Here is a 20,199-nt window from a genome sequence, read left to right as displayed (position 1 = left end):
GTCTCTTTTCTTGCTCTTAAACAGACTGCATGAATGAAAGCACTGGTTCTGTTCACATGCTGGCAGCTGCTCTTTGCGCTCTTAAGGGGTTTCGGTGACACAGTCCAAGTTGCACGTCCCCCTCTGCTTGCCCTCCTCTCCTTTCTTGACTTCTGCTGGGTTGGCTGGTTAAATCCGTGAGCATTAGTGGGCGTGAGCATGTGTGTTGGTGCTCCTAGGGCGCATGCGAACTGAGGCCCAAAGGGGAAAGCCTTCCACACAGATCTAAGCCAGCTGCCCTGATTTAAACACTTCATTGCAAGAAGAGTGGAAGAGAGGGGGAACCCGAATGCATCCCCCCTACCAGTGTGCTCAAAGTACACTGGGAAAGCAGCTGCCAGCTCTACAAACAACAGACGAGCAGCTACAGATGGTAGATTTAGACGTTTGCTGTTAGGTGGAAGCGTTTAGGAGTCCTTCTGCCTCACATTGACAGGACTGAGAGGGCACTTGCTGCCCTGAGAGGGGGGTGTTCCAGCAAACTGACCTCTGGGGTTAAGCAGAATCAGTTTGTGTGAAGCCCTGTGAAGGAGGGGAGGAGGGAACAGGCAACGGTTAGTGGGAGGTGGGAGGCCACAGTGGGGCTCCTGCACTGCTCAAGAAGGAGACGAAGCAGTCGCCGGAAAGCGGGGAAAGAGGAGGAGATGGCCACGGGAGAAATCACAACACTTCCCTCCACACCTGAAGACGGCGGCAGTGGCGGCTTTCCTCCCGGGAGCTTTAAGGAACCCAAAAGGCTGTACTGTAAAAACGGGGGCTTCTTCTTGAGGATAAAGTCTGACGGGGGAGTGGATGGGATCCGGGAGAAGAACGACCCCCACAGTAAGTGCTTCCAGTCCCCCTCTTCTTTGCTTTGCAAAGCACACAAAGCTTCTTTATGTTCTTTTTAATGCAACAGGGAAGTAGGAGTGAAACAAAAAAAAAGCAATCATGGAGGAACGATGTGAATTTTCCAGCCTACTGAGGTTCATTCTCCACTTGTAAACACCAAAATGTGCGTAGGTCTACTTCTGGAAAGTGTAATAACTCCAGTTCAAGAGACGTACACTTCAAAGTTTCTTGATCAATGGGAACTTTGATGGAATATGTTTTTAGTAAATGTAGATCACCATGCTGAGTCACAGCCATATACACTGCTCACTGTGTGGTTTACGTCACACAAGACAGCATAACATGGAGATAAAAGCCAGAAGAAGTGTATTCCTGATTTAGAGTCCCTGTCAGTGTTTGGGGCGAAGGAACATTTGCCAGTAATACATGTAAACTATAACAAAATATACTTTTTACCACTCATCAGCATCACCAATCAATCAGTATGTATATAGAAAGTGAAAGGAGTTTTAGGCTTTCCTAATGTTTCAGTCAACTATTGAAGTGGAGACATTAACGTGTTAGGCCTGGGCAACTGTGGTACCCGTCAGTGCCTCTATCACTCATTACTTTTAAGTGTGTTACATCAGTAAGTAGGAGGGGAAGAGTGGGATAATGAAATTGGGTTTTTTTCCAGAAGAAAATGTGTTTGGAAGTGTATTGCCCAAGATGCAGTGTGACATTTTGTGCGCCCAAACAAATGCCTGATGTGGAACCAGTTCAAGGACAGAGGAGCTATTTTTAGAATAATTTAATTACTTACAGTATTTGTGAAATGAACCAGGAGATTAACCTTGTTGAGATGATGTGGTTTTTCTTAAAAAAAAAAAAAAACTACTTCCTGTTATTCTGGATATCAAACACTTGGTATGGGCTCAGAAGGGAATATAAACATAATGAGTCATAAAACAGGAATCAGTATTAATCATTTAGCTTTTTACCGTAATGGTTTCTTACAGTTAATGTGACCTGAGCTGTGCTTCATCAATGGTTCTTTTGTTAAGGCTGCAGTAGTCCTGCCAACCTTTTGGACAACTAAACATACCTGCCAGTTAGAATTGGAACTTATAGTGAAAAAAGTTACCCAATATATCCAAGGATCCTCAAGCTGTTTTTTGTGCTTATGTAGATGGGACTCTTCTCCATCACAGTCGTGTTCTTAACTTCCAATCCCAAAAGTTTCTGGGGACAATATTGTCACAAATTGCATCGACCCCAGGGCACAATTACAGATAGGACCACACTGAACCAGAGAACAGTTGGGGGAAAGGTTTCCTATATTCCCAATAGCTGTGAGACATGATATGCCCAGTAAACATTGAACACACCACAGCACACTCACACCAATTATACATTTCTTTCAGGGAAGAACACCTCTTTGATCTGGGACATGATTCATTCAGATGTTAAAGCGTAACTTTAGACAGATGTGTGTCTATCTGAAGTCTTAATGTGGATTAATTCTAGACAGATCCCCTAATTTACCTCATGGGGCCCCTGCTTCCTTTTTGGTGGTTTGGCTTCATTCATCATGCAAAGTATGCTCTCTTGGCAAGCGGTGTGGACAAAACAAAAAATGTGGAGATGGTTTCGATACATCTGTGAGGAGGCTGTCACATGGCCAACAGGTACTGTGTGCTCAGACTGCTATCAGCCACAGGGTGATACTACTGTTCAGTTGCTGATGTGTGTTAGCTTATTGTCATCAGTGGCATCACTGGTGTTTCATCCATTAACTGCAGACAGAGCTTCAGCCAGTGTTAGCCAAAACATGGAGGAAAGCCACAACAAAAAGGCAGTTCATTTTTCTGTGCTAGCAGGTGAAGGACCATGACCTGATGTTTGGCTATATGAAAATAAATACATACATGTATTTAGGCTCATCTTTTTTTCAATGGATCTATTGTTTCGTTTTTACAGCACATTTAGGCTACTGCATGGTTCACTCTCATCGCTCTTAATCTCGAACTACCAACACCATGCGGCAGACAAAGTTAGTTGCTAGCACGTTAGGAAGAATCTACCAGCTTAAGAGCCAGATAAAGTCCTCAGAGTTGGTGGATTAGAGTGAATGTTGGACTTACATTCATTATGTTATGATGATATGTTGTGCCGTGTACCTGTCAGCTTGTTTTGGTCGCAATGCCCCCTAGTGGCCTTAAATTGATCAAAGCAGCTTTAAGTGTCAATATATATATATATTTCTTTTTGCTCTTGACGATTAGATTCCTCTTCCTGGTTTGTACTATGAAGCACATCACCAGTTTTCCCTCCAAAATTCAACATTAGCAAGCAAGCAGTTGTTAGCACAGACTGCCATTCTTTTTGGCCATGATCGTCTCACTGGTGTCTGTTGTACTGTAGGTAAAGATGTCATATTAAAACGCCTCACGTAGTGTCTTTACTGTGATTCTTGAGTTGCTGTGTCCAGGAGTAGATTAGTTATAACAAAACTTAGAGAGTTCAGAGTGAAGCGTGCCATTGATGTAGCCATAGAATACTGTACATTCACTTACTGTTTCATTGTGATAAAATGTAGGAATCCAGTACCTAGGATATTTGATCTTTCACATAAAACACATGTATTAAACACATAAGCAAATAATATTTTCCGTTGGATTCAACATCCTGCAAGCAAACTACAAATGAGCTCTGGATTTGCTCATTTAGTTCAAATAAACTTTTGTCTTTTTCCTCAGTAAAGCTTCAACTCCAGGCGACCTCAGTGGGGGAGGTGGTCATCAAAGGGGTTTGTGCTAACCGCTATCTGGCCATGAACAGAGACGGACGACTGTTTGGAGCGGTGAGTGAATGGGATTATCATCTTTCCAATAACAAAACCTTTTTTGAAGAGGCTGTAAATGCAGTGCAGTGAAATAATCAAACAGAATTTCCTGAAAGGGTTTAAAGAGTTTTTCATGGGCTGTCCTTTTCACAAATCTGTATCCAACACTTACTGTAGAGTTCTTCCGGTTGGCTGAGAAGTAAGTTGACCCCAGTGTGCTGGCGCCAGCAGAATTGAGGCTTCAATATTTTGGAAAACAAATGTTTACCAGCCACTCCACAAGCAATCCCCCTTCAGCGAAGGGAAGTAATTAGGTTGACACTCATTCATCACAGTTACCACTATTAGACATTAGACTGGGACAAGTCTAAGTGATTCAACCGAGGCATCTCTCCCAAATCCAGTCAGTTCGACCATTTGTCTTTCTTTCCGTTCTTGAGTCTCGTCCTCGGCGCTCACACTGCCTCAGCCGCGCAGCTGTGGCCAACGGCTTGGAGTGTTAAAATCCCGATCTTAGATGACTTTGGATTTGATTTCAACCCAAGACCAATACTGCCTTTGAAATAAGCAGTAAATAAGATGCAGCTTATTTGGGTTAACACAATAATCTATATTCCCATTCCCAATTCAGTGAGAAGAGAGCACTTGGAATTCTTAATGGAATTATACCACTATGATAATTATTGTGATAATCTTCATGCAGTAGCAACAGCATAATGTTTTGATGATCACACTCCAGTGGCATCTTTGTAAAAGTCAGGCCCATGGAAACAGGATAGAGGACAGAATGTCTAAGTGTCTAGACGTTGCTTGGGGAGACCCGAGCAAGCAGGTATTTTATTGTGAATTTTTTGGGATCTCCGGGGACAACCTGAGAGTCACGGGGGTGATAGGGAAGGTGGAGGGTTGAGCAAACACTCGGACCTGGGAGACGAATACAGGCGAGACCGCCACAACATTGTTGCTCACAGCGGCAGTGGAAGTGTGAAGTGGTGGTGACTGATGTGGTTGGGTGGTTGTGAAGGCTTGTCCACAATCCATGTAATTGGCAGGAGGCATTTCCTCCTAATGAGAAGCTACAGCAGCTGCCACCCAAGGCGTCTCTCTTAACTTCTGTGTAGAAAATCATTAAAAACCCACAAAATATTATTACCATTTGTTGATTTATATGAAGATTAACATTGTAATTGCCAAATAAATGAAATCTTTTCCCCCTCTGGGCTGGACGTGACTCCAGCCTGGTCTTGCACGTCTTATTTTACATCCTGTTATATTTTTGCTATTATAATTGATGATTAAATGCAGATAAGATGAGAAGATTAGACTTATTTTCAAGATTTATTCCACCCTAAAACTTTAACAAACAACATATTAGATATATATTTTTCATGAATGTAAAATAAAAGCCTGGATACAACAATTAATTGGACACCTCTGTGTTTATCAGTGTCCTCCCTATGTCTGGGTGTGTACTAACTTGGGTGACTAATGGTTCAGTGGTCTTCCAACTGCAGAAATAAAATAAAAAAAATCAGCACACATGAGCACCTCCACTGCTGTTATGCTTACTGTTGCACATTTTCAGTACTGATGGAGGATTATTGTTACTGATTTTGCATAATGAAGTGAACAAAAGTAGCCCTAGGTGGTTGTTACAGTTGAAAGAACAGGACTTTAGACTAATAGCTCCATCGCTGTGCAGTCACGGTCGACTAAAAACAGAAAACTTAAACAAAAGCCTCTTGTTGGACAGGGTGTAGAGCGGTTAACGCCCAGCGAGATTTTGGCCAGGCGTTCAGTAGTTAATGTTTTCTTCATATTCTCTACAAAGCACAATGTTAAAAACACTAAAAATAGATATGGTCAATAACAACACCAGAGCCAATTCATTTCTATCAAATTCAAGTTCATCAAAGCAATCTTTATTTGTTTATTTTAGTTTCAGGATTTGTATAAATTCTTCAACATTTTAGCCCATTCACCCCGATGTTTAATGTTTAATCATGAGTAAAAACAGAGTACAGCTGCAATAATGTCCCTGTTTATGCCTGGTTCCCTTTGAACAAATCTCTTTAGTGTATACGTGTGAAACACCTAGCAGAAATCATTCTACAACAGTCTTCTTCAAAATAAAGGTGGCATTTAGTTCGGGCTGTTTTATGTGGTAATTTAATGTCATAAAATGTCAGCATTACACATTTTCTCCCTTTCCAACAACATATATTAAACAAATCCAATCAAATATCTTTCAAATGAAATAACGTAGTTGTTGAAATGCTGCTACAAGTAACCAGATGTCCCTCAGGTGGACTTTATCCAGAAATTCATAAGCACAAATAGAGGATTATTAATATTTTGGAAGTGAACACTGAAGCATTTTATTAAGTACACTATGAATGACTTCAGCTTCTATTTGTTGAAATACAGTAAATGAGGAGGAGAGCACCGCCATACAGCATAGCCTCCACCATAATACAGACTAGTTTCACAGTTTCTTACATTTCCTCAAGCTACAAGCTACTTTATGTGTATTGGGGCGACAGGGAGTCCCAGTAGTTCTTTGTCCTGTAAGCAAAAGCCTGCAGATTTAACCCTCCCAGCAGGCCGACTCCCTGTTTAAATCTCCCGCACCCCCCCACCGTTCCTCACTGAACAGCAGAGTTACATTCAGCACAGTGAACATCAAATGAAACTTATCTGCTATTCCTCTGTGTCTTTCTCTCCAGAGACGAGCAACAGATGAATGCCACTTCTTAGAGCGGCTTGAGAGCAACAACTACAACACCTACCGCTCCAGGAAGTACCCAAACATGTACGTGGCACTGAAGCGGACTGGCCAGTACAAGTCTGGAAGCAAAACTGGACCGGGTCAAAAGGCCATTCTCTTCCTTCCAATGTCTGCCAAGTGCTAGTCTGGGATCTGGTTGACAGATATTAAGGTCTTATTGGCAGCAACAATGAAGAAGATGTGACGGCAATGTAGACAAAGCGTTCCATCAACATTGCCCAAAATAGCTGTGATGCTTTCTGACTGTTATATCCTAAGAGTTAGTTTTTACCCTCAACATGTCTGCTCTTACTCAGTTTCACTTTCAAACAGTGCTACACATTCACACCTGGCTGCTTCCCAGAAAAATATACCAGACAAACCAACTGCTAAACTAGGGCATCTAACTGGAGCCAGGCGTCTCGTTCAAGTGCACCCCTACAGCATTAATAGTTCATTTTACCCACACACATCTCCCCTCTCTGGCTGAGGGATTTAAAGCGGAAACCTTCTGATCACGAGTGTGCTTCCTACCGCTCAGCTTCTGACTGCGCAAGCTGCCGTCTGAGTTCAGCTGCAAGATGTAGGTCAGAGCAGAATATTAATACATGTCTCCTAGATACAAGGCTTTCAGGAAATGCACTCAAATCCCACATTATTGTAACTCGCAGAGAAGGGATTGAACTGAATTTCTGATCTTGTGATACAAAATGTTTGACAAAATCAAAACTAAGCGCACTAAACACACTAAAATCAAAACCCAAGCACTACTTATACGTTATTTTCTACTTTACACTTCTCAATAGCTTACTTTAAAGGACCAGTGTGTGGGAACTCCCTCGCTTCGCTCTCTGTCGAAATACCCTATCTAGAGCCAGTGTTTGGTTTGTCCCTTCTGTGCTACTGTAGAAAGATGGCAGTTCAACATGGAGAACTTCATGGAAAGCTTCTGTAGATATAAAAGGCTCATTCTAAAAAGGTATAAAAAAAACAGGACGACTCCTGTTTTTATGTGATTATACACTAATGAAAACATACCTATGAATATTATATTCTATTTGTGACAATAGATCCTCCTAAATGTTACACAGTGACCTTTAATGGGTACAGAACAGGTTTCCTGAGCTTCTCTTTTTCTGATAGAACTGCGTTACCCTGTTGTAAGTGTATAGTTTGAGATTTCTAAAAAAGTCCAAGTTGCATGGCACTGGAGCGTAACTTATAAATACACTAATTGTTGTCAATAATGCTTAATTCAACGACAGAAAAGCAGTCAACAAAAATATGACTTTTCTTAACAGTTTTAACAAGGCAGCCAATATTAATATTGCAGCAACTAGCCACTACCATTAGCAGTCAGCTGAATCAGTGGTTAGCTTGTTAACAAGCTGAAATCTCAATACTGGTCACAAAATGACCTGTTCCCAGTTAAAAGTACAGCAGAACTGTACCTTTAAAATCAGCTGCTTGCAGCCACTGTTGCCCGACAATAGTGGAATTCCAACATGGCCGCCAAAAAGTGTTGTCACGCAGGTACCACAATTTTATAAAAACCAAAAAAGTGAATCTTGTAGTTCACAGTATTTAACCGCATTTCTGCAACAGTAACAGTGAGTGTGTGAAACACACGGCAAACATAATTCCAGTCATAAATACACTTTAAATATGAGTTATACTGACAACCATGTGTCAACAGAGCTAGCCATGATATGCTAACCCCATCAGGTCTGATGACGGGTCGCTAGGATTTTAGTGTCGGAGGAAGCTGTCTGTGGTAAAGCTGGTAAAACATCCCAGAGTAGACAGCGGGGAGCTCCTCCATGGTGAGGTCGATCTCGTGGAAGCCCCGCTCCAGGCCGTGAAGAAGAAGCCTGGCTACGCGAGAGGTGATGGGCGTGGTGTCGCCGGTCTCGGCCAGCTCGGCGAGGTCCAGCCACTCGCAGCGCAGACACTCCTGAGTGCAGAAATTGATGTCGTAGCTGAGCGGGCCGAGTCGGCAGATGATGTACATGTCCGACATGCCGAAGGCGCCGGGGTGGTTGTGCTGCTGCCGGATGCTGAGCAGGGACCTGAACTCGGAGCGAACGCCGGTTTCCTCGAACACTTCGCGAACGGCAGTGGCACCTGAGGGAGATTTATATATTAGAAATAAACGCATGTGGAAGCATTTCAAAGATCCTGACAAAAAGGAATATATTTGTGTTCCTATGTCAGAGTCACCTTGCAGACTGATATTCAGATGTGGGAAAAAGGGAAAATACATATATTTTTTGTAAAGACAAACATTTGACGCTGCTTTTTTGGGGTGGGTCATGTGTATAACATTAAAGCTGCTTCTGAAGTGTTTAAAAAGGTGAATTTGGAGATATAATTCTTTGCGTATATATCGTGCATTATTTTGAACAGTTCGAATGAATGTATCACCTTTAAGCATAATACTACAATTGAAGGATTTAGCTAGATGTACTGTATTAGTTTTTTTTTTGTTTTTCTCTGTTGAGCGTGACACTCACCGATATTCTCTCCTGGATCAGACAAGCCACCGGGGAACTTCCAAGCATTCTTTGTCTGAAATACAAGAGCAAAGTTAAACAACAATTGCGATAGATGGCACTGCTGTAAATGTATCTTAGAGTAATATCAATGTCAATCTTAAAATCTGCCAATGCCATCCCGTGGCTCTATCTTACAGCGTGGCAGCAGTTGTTTTATTTGAGATAATAACAGTAAGTAGTTGTTCCAAGGATCATCTTATGTATCTGAACTAATAATTATACAGGCAGAGAGATGTTTAATGCTCTCATCTGAGCGTCCTTTCATTTTATGTTTTATATTTAGTGCCTCACTCTGGAGACTTCTACATTTGATGCGGTGAAGTGTGTCTTCCAAAACTGTTTCACCACTTATCCTTGATATTTAATAACAGTATGCTGCTGGATAAATTATGATGTCAGTGTTGTGTATATATTTTTGTAGTTACTTAAAGAATTTTGTATACAGCGCTTCTTTTTTTTTTCCAGAAATGCTACTTCATCTTATATTTTCCTTATTTTGCAAATCCTCTCTTTGTGAGGACCACAAATGCACTACAGCATTTATTTTCATGTATTGTCAACAAAATGCTATATTTTTTGGAGCTGTTTCTAAAATGTGCTGGAAGGAAAGAAATAAAGAGATTTTGTGTAACTCTAATCAGTGTGGTTTTTCACAGTCAAACATCTCATCCCCAAGATCTGTCAGAGCTCAATGTGAAAATAATAACGGCAGAAACACTTGCTGGGAGGATGGCGGCCATATGCAAACTGTTCGCACTGCATCTACTGGGAAATGATGTGTAAATGTCATCGGACGATGGTTAAATTAAACGTTGGCGCTCATTGCATCATTCAGCTCCGCGATGGATGAAATTACCTTCGGCCCATTGGGGATCTGTCACTTATCTTTTGTACAGATGTGAGAGCGATAATGTCCTGCTTTTTCCTCAGGAAGTTCGTAACCCTTCGTGAGCTCTGAGCTGGCTCAGTCTGCCAGAGACGCTCTACTGCCAAGGGCCAGACTGTTATAAAGCCCATTTCCAGTAAACAGCTCGATGGGGAGGAGGAGGAGGAGGAGGAGGAGAGGAAGAGATAAAACACTCCCCACACGTCCAGGCCACTAACTGCTTCCCTCTGCTTCTGGACCAAAGCCATTAAGATACATTACATGCTCTTAAGATTCCCGGCTGGGGCACACATTACATGCTGTGTGCAAAAAAAAAAAAAAAAAAGGCCAGCAGACAGGCCCGCTTGAAAATCTGTCACTTATAATGTGAACTATATTTGTCATTGGATTGAGAATTTACAGTAAACGTGTTGGGCTATTTTTACTGGAACTGCTGAGACACCAAAGAGAATTAAACAGACTGCAAATTAGGGGGGTTGTTGCCCATTAATTGACATATTTAATGCCACAGAAGGATTTACATTATTTAAATCCCTAAACCTTGGCCAAATGCCATAGATTGCCCTATGGTGTCAAATGTTGCTTGCAGATAGATTTAGCTTTTAAATGTCTGTCTTTGAGATTCCACCCCGATTACAGTAGAGGAGGGCCTCCCTCTGATTTGGGGAATCAGTTGAAGACCAACAACAGCGTGGAGAAAAATGATTCATGTTGTGATAAATGGCGGTGCTGTGTCTTGCGATGCGTTATGGAAACTCTAGCAGAACCGTAATACTTTCTGTTGTGTTGTTCGGGGAGAGATCATTTATTTTCTTTCCAGCAGACATTTGAACCCTGAAATGTTTTCTTCCTCTGGAGGTTCAGCCTTTTGCAAGTTTATGGCTCTCTGACAATGAGTGATGGCACATGTGTTCATGTTGCTGTCGAGGGTTAGACTCTGCTCTTTGGAACACGACTGAGGATTGCTTTCATTATCTATGAAGCTACAGATAATTGTAGTGATTGCTTGGTTTATAAAATGTCAAAAGACAGTCAAAACAAAAAGTCCCGTTGCAACTTCCTGGAGCCCAGAATGACATCTTCCAATGTGCTGTTATGTTCAATCAGTCAAAACTCCAAAGATACAATTAATGAAATAAAACAGAAGCAGCAAATCCTCACATTTGACTAGCTCTAAGCAGAGTTTGCTTGATAGGTGATGTAAACAATGAATCAAACCTAGATTTTAGTCTTGTATTTTGTGTCTATTGACTAATGAATAATTAGAAAAAGTTTCTACACACATTTTATATTCGGTTATTTCAGAATGTGTAGTACATCATTTCCTTGTACGATACAATATGTTGCCTGTGCAGTGAAACCATCATTGTTACTGTGGTAACAGTTTGTGATGCTCAGGTAACCACTGTAACCCTGTGCTGGCATTTTTTGGTTGTTTTTCTATCTTATGTAACGTGTATAGCTGACTTGGTTTACTTTCTGTGTACAGTGTTGGTTTTGATATGCAGAATGACACAGCATTAACAGGAATTTGCTCTGATGTCACACTGATGCTAATTTTCCATAATGTTAGACTAGATGCTAATGTATGACCATGTTAGCATATCATTTGCATGTAGTTCTGTGGCTCGCGTTAGCACTTATTGGCCAGCTGTTTTGTAACCATACAGTAACTTTGTGGTGCTAGCTATGCTACACTATGACTTCTTTGTGTCTGTGGTTTATTACAGTTTTCACTTTATACGTGAAGATGGTCAACAAAGGAGCAAGGCGCTCACTTCCTGGCTCGTGAAAATCGAGTTTGGCTGTGTGTTTAATTGCATTAACATACTAGCGACATATACCATGTAATGGGAACAGTATAGTGGGATGTTGTTAAGGGTTAATGTGTGCAGGCAGCTGATGCTCCAGTGGCACTGTGCATTATATCATTACTGGTGTATATTATGTTACATGGGTTGCATGATGCCAGGACCTGCTGACGTATGATGCGTCAAAGTTTTGGCAGCTGTAGCAGTAGTGGTGTTGGTGTGGGGTCACATTACAAAATATTATGTTGTATAAAGGACAGAAGCTGCTGCCTTTACCAAAACATTTGTTCTGTTTAGCTTACGGAAGGCAGAGCTTGTGTGGAAGGGTCTTTACTTGTTGCCTCATTTATGTCAAGTCCGGTAAGCTGGTTTATCTTAAAATATAAATGGTTTCCAAATTGCAGCATCTTGGTGCAGTCTCCATTTCAAATTGGCTGCAGTCTTGTTTTGGCGAAATGTGAAAGCAAACAAATCTGTGTAGAAAGCCTTTTTAAAAAGAGGCCTGTCTTGAGTCAGCCTCCTAACAAGTCGAGCACTACAGCGGGGCTCTGTGAGGGCTGACGGAGACGCACGCTCACAGAGTTGTTTGAGTGCATTCAGCTTCGTGTAAACACCGTGTTTGCTTGAGGTCAACTAATGTTGTGTGGAGCTATGTTAAGTGTGAGAGGAGCTGAAGGTCTGAGAGGATTTCCACCCACGACTGGATCAACAGAGGCAACATACAACTCACTGAATAAAATGGCAATTTTAAATGGCGATAAAAACTACGTATTTTATCTTTAGTAAATGTGATGCAGTGCGACTAGTTACAATGTGCGGTTTGTTCAAACAATAAAGTGACACATCTACCTTGTTTCTGTCTTGGACGACTAGAACTTTTCCACTGGATTCATCAACAACTGCGCCTGGACAAAACAAACCAAATCAATTACACATTCATTGAATTCTTTGTTTTTGCAAGCACCTAAGCTGGTTTCACATTTTCACTGAAATGCTGTGAGAACAATTTAAAAAGGGAGACCTGTTGGCAGTCTAGCTCAAAGTTAATTATTAGGTTGGACACAACATTAAACCTGCACCACGTGGAGGAAAAGTCCTGGAGCCGAGCCTCTGTCAGGCCTCAAACACAGCAGCTGCCCTGTACACTTTACATTTTCTAACATGCTGTTACAGATCAAACCAGTCCACAGACAAACCAGTCAAGTAAATGACTGTAATACTGCTGGGCTTGTTGCTCATTATCTAGAAAAGTTGGGATTTTTAGTTTAGTTTTAATTTTGGTATGGCCACTTCACAGTTTGAGAACTGGCTATACTAAAATCTAAACAAAGGAGTAATAACTTGTCAGCCACTTGACTTTTATCTAAAGCCCCACACATTACCGTTAGTGTATCCCAGTTTTAGAAGCCCCAGAGCACTGTTACTGTAAGGCTTCAATCTGCTTCAAAATGCGCTGACATGTGAGACTGCGTCCAAAGGCAAAGTGTTTAAAGCTGCTCCTATTGGCCACACTTGAAGGTGGGAGAAGGAAGGGATGGGTTGAATGATGGAGGATGTTTTGTGTCAATTGGGATATCTGTGGACACATTAGGTCGGGCTCTCTTCAAAGGGATTCATGGTGTTGGTCTTGGTTGTACAGTGAATTGAAAAAGAGAGACCTTGATACAAGGTCAAACCCCGCCTCCCTCCCACACATCCGCACAACATTAGAGCTAGAGTTTCCTACTCCTCAGTCGGAAAGGAGGCTCAGACACCATCTGACGAGCACTCTGAAGCATACAGAGGAATTATCCTTAAACTTGCAGTCAATTATTTTTTGGCCACTTAGCAAAAACAAGCTGTAAACAAAATTGACACCTGATCTCCTATGACAAACTTGTTTGCATACACCACATTCACACATCCAGCAGACTCAACACAACCTGAGCCCTCAGTCTAATATTCCCTCTCTTTTTAGCACAGTTTTCATTTCTCCATCTGATTCTTTAGCTGTTAAATCACTATGCTAGCCTAGCTAACTTGCACTGTATGTTGTCTGGCCGTGTGCACTGGGTTCTGTTGTAACTGGACTGGAAACAGACTGATGAGTCACACCAATATGTGATCCATTGGTTATATAAAAATATTGACTATAGCCGCTTTAACGTCAAAACTACATTTAGAGTTAGTATGGACAAACGTGTTACTTCTCAAAAAGTATGAACTACATGTGCATTTGTTCTTTAAAAAAGGTTCCACAATAGTAACGCATGGACTGTTAGATGCTTAAAAAAAAGCAGGTTGATTTCTGAAAATAGGGAGTTAAAATCAAATATATTAAAGGCAAAATTCTTTACTTTTTCATCCGAACAGAGTGACTCTGTACTTGTACTTGTGAATGATGTGGACATCCTGCTTCACCGTTTACAAATGTTCTCTCCTGTTTGAGCAGCAGGTAGTGACTAAGAGAGGCTATGCGTTGCTGCTGACAGCTCCGGAGGAGGAGGAGGAGGTGGATGAGGAGGAGGTGGGAGGACAGGCCACTTTCTTTTCCGGTTGCGCCGTCTGACCGGGACGGGCCTCCTTAAATGAATGTCACAGATGTGTAAAGAGGGATGGGTCGTCTTAAAGGCCTGACTTGGACTTCCATGTGGAAACTGATGTCATTCCCAATCCCTGTGCCATATGGCGCTTGACAGGAGGAGGCCTGGTTGCTGCTGAGGGAGGCTGTCATTATGTAGCCTTCAGTCTAGGAAACAAAATGCTCACAAGCAGCAGGAGGTGGAAAAAAAGGAGAATAGGAATTATGAGACAAAAGGCCCAGAAGTTATCATCAGAGGGGAATTGTGGGTTCTGTAGTAAAAAACTGTTAATCGCTTGAGGTCACAGTTTGCTTCAGAGCCAAAAAAAAAAAGTTTGATATCTTCTCTTAATTCATATTTCACATTTCGTTAGGCTTCTCCTACTACTCTTTGGCTTTAGAATAATTACAGGTTCACAGTAGTTCTACAGTACTGTGAGGTCACAGTGATGCTGACCGTGCAGTCCTGACTATCTTTTAGTTCATTTGACAAAATACGATTATTGAAAGGTTCAGTGAGTCACTACATGATGCCTTCAACCATGAAACACTGATTGGAGATTCACAATAACGATGCTAACTGTGTATATATATCATCCAACATTTATTTTCATTATTTTCCTCCTTGTTAAAGCTCTGTGGAGGGCAGCTTACTCAACCTTTAGTTGGGCGGATACAGGATACTCATTATAGCGTGGAAAGCTTCAGATGCTGCAGAACACACTTGTTCTTAGAATACGAGCATTAATTATAGTGTGTAATATTTTAATGACACAAAATCAAAGTTCTTAACCCTGTCCTGGGAGGTCAGAGGTCAAGAGCAGCTGGAAGGATTTCAGCATCATAATCAAGGAGGCTTCAGCAGGACAGATGTTGAGCCTAGTTTCCTTGGATGAAAAACAGCTTCTACTTACCCACTGTGAATTACAGGAAAATGACTGTATTTTACAACTTGAATCTTACTGAGCATAATAATCCCTGCCATTAAAGGTTGTGAACATGAGTGCTCCACTGGAAACAGATTTACAGGAAAGTCCAATGGAACCAAATAGCAAGTTTTAAATATGTTACACACCACTGGAGTGGATTAAAATCACATTTTGAGCTGTTTTCAACTATTAAATTAATCACAAGAAAAAAAGTCCCAAAAAAAATCTAATTTCAGCTTCTCAAATGAGAATATTCTCAGGTTTCTTTACTGTTGTCCTCTATAACACGGCAACTAAGGACATCACCTTTGGCTTTGGGAAACAATGATCAACATTTTTTGACCATTTTCTGACATTGTATAGATCAAAGAACTAATTGATTAATCAAGTAAATGACCCACACATTAATCAATGATGAAAATGTCTGCTATATTTGATGAAAGCATCAAAGACCCCCCAACAAGAGATGCAGACATCTGCTGTCTTTAACCACCAGACCACAACGATTCAACAGAACTTCCACTGAAAGCGCTCCATCATCGACCAGGAGTCAGCTGACCAGATCGAGGAGGACATTCTGATCGTCTTTGAACAGAGACCAGGGTTATGATCTTCCCCTACAAACAACCACCTGTGATTACATCACCAAAGGTCCATATTGGGCTGATGTGAAAGCTGAGCCAACTCTATCCGCTAAAGACGACCACTAGACTCCAGTAAAAGCTCCAGAAAAAGTTGTTTAGTGGAAGATTTCTTTTGGCAAACGGCTGTTTCCGAGGTGTAAGATGATATTTTTATGCTCAGTTCTCAAACAGGTTCTCTCTGCTTCACTCTGGACAGCATGACTTATTGTTTTGCTTGACTCTGCTTGACTCCTCAGTTACATCCCACATACCACTGTAAACAGAGCAGCGCAAGTCAACTGACTGAATCTGGACCTTTCTCTGCAGTTGATAGTTTTGAATGATACCTTGTAATTCTTAGTGTTTAATAGTCAGTGGACGTCACTTTGACCTTTGGGTTCAGGTTGGACACTTTAAAGGCCTTTTGGGGCTTACATTTCCTTTGCCTCACTGCACATCAGTGGTGGAATGTGACTAAGTACCTTTACTCAAGTATTTTCCGTTTTGTGCCACTTTATACTTCTACTCCTTCATGTCAGAGGCTTATATTGCACTTTTTCCTCCACTACATTTGTCTGACAGCTTTAGTTTCTTTTTCAGATTACAATATTTCATATTTCACACTCGTGTACTTCTTAAACTACAACAATGCTACACACATATAATGTAATCTAATATAATCTTCTAGAATATGAATTAAACAACCCAACAGTATATAAAGTAGTAGTAATATAATATATAATAACATACACATTAATTTAGCCGGAAACGTTAATCCAAAAACATCATATTCAATAGTAAAACACTGACAGGGAGCATTTGACAGCACACGGAGTACTTTCACTTTTGATATTTAAAATAAATTCAGCTAAGAATTAGGACTACATACTTTACTGTCTTGAATGCAGGGCCTTTACTTGTAGTAGAGTATTTTCACTGTGTGGTACTGACACTTTTAGTAAAGTAAAGCATCTGAATGCTTCTTCCACCACTGCTGCACATCATTATAAATCGGTTTCTATCCACTGCCTCTATAAGGATGGTAGGGAGTGCCATCTGAAACTCTAAACGTATAGCTGTATTGGCCACAACTACAACAAAAAGCTGGGAAACATAAAACAATTCTCTAATTATCATTATGTGCTGTTCTCTTTATCGAAGCAGTGAGCTGAGAGCACACAAGTATCCCATCATCTGACCGGCTGCATATTTCAGAATCCTGAGCTCAGTTTCATCAGTATTGGGCCATTCTGGAAACAACAGGGGATTTTCAGGACCCCATTCCCTCCTGAAGGATGCTCTGGACATGTTCTGACATGCTTCAAGTAGATCCACTCTTTGGTGCAAGGTATAAACGACACTCTGCCCTCTGCTGGACAACCAGAACCTTTGCACACTTCAGCTCAGCAACTCCTCCTGGTGCTGCTCTTCTCCCCGCACTCACAATGCTGGTGAGTGAATTTCCATTTACGCAAGTGAAATGGGCCAAATTTCAAAAACAGATAACAGGCCAACAGACAAACAACCTTATTGTTATTGTCGTTTTTGTGTGATAACCTAATGTAAGTCATAGCTTATTACTTCTGACTTACTGTTCCTTATGATTTTGAAGTAACAGCATGGATTTGTTCTTAAATACTCACACCTCCGTATCGACTGAAACCTCCCTGAAGCTTCTCTTATGTCTGCATCAGTCTCTCTAGTGTTATCATTTCCAAAATCTGATTTACATTATTATATTATATCATATTTAGCTCTTTGTGGCGCAGCCTGACAGCAGTTTTCAGCACTGCTCAACTTTACTTCCATCAGTGATGGAGCCTGTGGTCGGCTCGGTCAGTCAGCAGTAATGCAACACCAGACGAAGCTCTGCCAGCCACAGCTGCAAGTCTGTACTGTGGAGGGCAGGTTTAGGAAATGCCCGAGGTGCACATACCCATTAGATTTATGAAATAAGTTTATATGATCTGATAATCAAAATGTTCAAATGATACTGAACGCAAAGTGCAGTAAATATGGTACACGCCTATCTCGTTTAGTTCAGTCAAATACAAAAAACTTAAGTCAATTACATAATCATTCATAGATTTATACATGTATCTACTTACATGGCCTTGAATTGAGATGTTTTAGTGCTGCAACTAACAATTACTCATTATTGATTATCTGATTATTTTATCAATTAATAAAAAACTGGAAATGTCAGATGTCTTGATTTGTTCTATCAAAAGTTCAAAGCCCAAAGCCCTCAGTTTACAAACATATAAAATCGATCGACCTTTTTCACAGCAGCCATTTTGACATGAAATAGTAGGGTAAACACGGGTGTTATTAAAGATACTAATTAAGGTTCCATTCCATTTAGTGTAGCAGAGCCTTTCCAGTGAGCCAACATGCACACCAGCAGCACCCTGACTCTGTCTGACCTGAATGGACGGGTCAATATGGACAATGATCAATAATCAAAAGCTATACCTCATGAATGTTTGCACAAACACTTAAAATATCTTTCTAAACTGCCTCTCAAGATCTTCATCAGATCCTGATCTGATGAGAGGCTGTTGAAAGCTCAGTGGAAAAGCTAGGAAGTGGACCTTTAGGGACGGTCCTTCTGTCAAACACTATTTTCCAAAGTGAAAAAGGAACTTTCAGGATAAAGATCTCTACCTGCCACTCCGATTTGGTGAGTTGCAAACCCCGGCAGCCTGCTTTCCCCTTCTCCCAACCAGAGGGCCAGCACTGCATGGTCGTCTTTGGCGTGATGGAAGGTGAAGCCGTGAGCGGAGGCAGCGGCAGCACAGCGACTCAGAGTGATCGGCACTCGAAGCCACACTGCGACTTTCCCCTCCGCTTTCCACTGGAGCAAAGAATCTGCGGAGCATACAAGTTAAAGGTTCACAGGGATCTTTGGAAACTTTATTTTAAGGTTTCTCATTAAATCATAAACTGGAATCAGGAGTCAGGAAATTTGAAAGATTGCTTTTGATGCTTAATCTAATTTTGGAGACAAGATGAAAGCAACAATGACAGTATGGTGGAAGCAGAGTGGAAGGTTGCTGGTTGGAATCCCAGACTGACTGGAAGAATGCAGCTCGGAATAATAATGGTCTATTTAAAGCTGCAGCAACTTTTAGTCACATCAGCTGAAACTTTCACTATGTCCTGACAGTAGTACATGAGACACATAATGTGTTCTAGTGCTCCACCCGCTCTGAAAGAAAACCCATCAGAGCCAACAAAGATAGAAACATGCTTTGGTTTGGTGGCTTGAGGTTTGAGTCTCATTCTCACGACCTGTTGCTCCGATTATGCTGACTCCTTTAAGCCTAAAAGTGAGAATTTGCAGCCTTTTTCTCTTCATAAATTAAATATCTTTAGGTTTTAGGCTCTAGGACCTTGTGACGGGCATTTTCACTATTTATTATTCAAGAAAACTGACTGGCAGATTATTCAATGATGGAAATAATAGTTACTTGCTGATATAATAGCACCATTTTACCATTGAGCAAGACACTGGATGTATTGTTTTTCTGTATAGACTGGTTCCCCTCATCAGTATAATGGGATAAATACATTTCCTGTATCTAAGATTCAGTAACATACTTATATTATTAAATATTTTTCAAGCTAAATTCCACAATATTCCACCCCATGCTTCCATAGTCCCAAGTCATTTCAGTAGGCACACATTATGTGGATTCATGCTTGCCTGAATACATGGTGAGCACATGTTAAAACGTTTTCTGAGTCTAGGGCACAATTTGTTCTGGTCGGTGCTCGGTGGTTGAGGTCAGTGAGTTGTGAGTTGATGTGAAAACATGAGCTGTCCTCTTCCCGTCACACTCAGCACACTTGAGGACAACCAACCTTGCAGGAGGCTGCTGAATGAGCTTTCGCTGATGTCCGTCGGGAAACCGACGTGAGCCAGGTCCACTGTGACTCCACCGAACCGGTCCACTGTGACTCCACCGAACCGGTCCACTGTTCCTGTCACAGCACTTGACCCGTGCACGGTGCGGAGCTGAGCGCGAGCTGCACTGCACGCGACCGCACGGGCTGCTGAGCGCGCGGTGCTGACGTTACCTCTCAGCGACGACAAGAGTTTGACAGCAAAGACACGAGCAGCCATGTTGTTCCTGCGTTACTATTAACAACCGCTTAAAGGTGGCGTTCACTCTATTTACAGCCGGCATGTGCGTGTGGTGCGCTAGGGTTACGTAAAAGTTCACCCTGGAAGTTGCATAAATACCGTAATGCTCTGTATAAGGAGCTCGAGGTGTTGCCAGCCACCAAACAATATGGTCTCTCGTTGTACAATAACAAAGTGCATTCATACGTCTAATGGTTTCAGCTGGCAAACACTTCTAACGACCA

The 20,199-nt window shown here is 41.5% G+C and overlaps 2 protein-coding genes across 3 annotated transcripts; one reads left to right on the top strand and one right to left on the bottom strand.

Moving 5' to 3' along the window:
- Positions 1–197: 197 nt before the first annotated feature.
- On the top strand, positions 198–9,653 carry fgf2 (fibroblast growth factor 2). Its single transcript, XM_035669587.1, has 3 exons — positions 198–861; positions 3,609–3,712; positions 6,421–9,653. Exons 1-3 carry the CDS (start codon positions 684–686, stop codon positions 6,604–6,606), a joined length of 468 nt encoding a protein of 155 aa, XP_035525480.1. The 5' UTR covers positions 198–683; the 3' UTR covers positions 6,607–9,653.
- On the bottom strand, positions 8,172–19,986 carry nudt6 (nudix (nucleoside diphosphate linked moiety X)-type motif 6). Of its 2 annotated transcripts, XM_035669585.1 has the most exons (5): positions 19,693–19,986; positions 18,493–18,696; positions 12,563–12,618; positions 8,975–9,029; positions 8,172–8,585 (listed from the first exon to the last, which is right to left on the bottom strand). In XM_035669585.1, exons 1-5 carry the CDS (start codon positions 19,952–19,954, stop codon positions 8,203–8,205), a joined length of 960 nt encoding a protein of 319 aa, XP_035525478.1. In that variant the 5' UTR covers positions 19,955–19,986; the 3' UTR covers positions 8,172–8,202. The 2 variants fall into 2 exon arrangements, with proteins under 2 accessions (XP_035525478.1, XP_035525479.1); XM_035669586.1 differs by lacking the exons at positions 12,563–12,618; positions 19,693–19,986 and having other exon boundaries at positions 18,493–18,693.
- Positions 19,987–20,199: the final 213 nt, after the last annotated feature.

Source organism: Morone saxatilis, unplaced genomic scaffold (genome assembly GCF_004916995.1).
Source record: "Morone saxatilis isolate NCDOM2014 unplaced genomic scaffold, NCSU_SB_2.0 Contig22, whole genome shotgun sequence".
NCBI lineage: Eukaryota > Metazoa > Chordata > Actinopteri > Moronidae > Morone > Morone saxatilis.
This window is presented reverse-complemented; position numbering and strand designations above follow the sequence as displayed.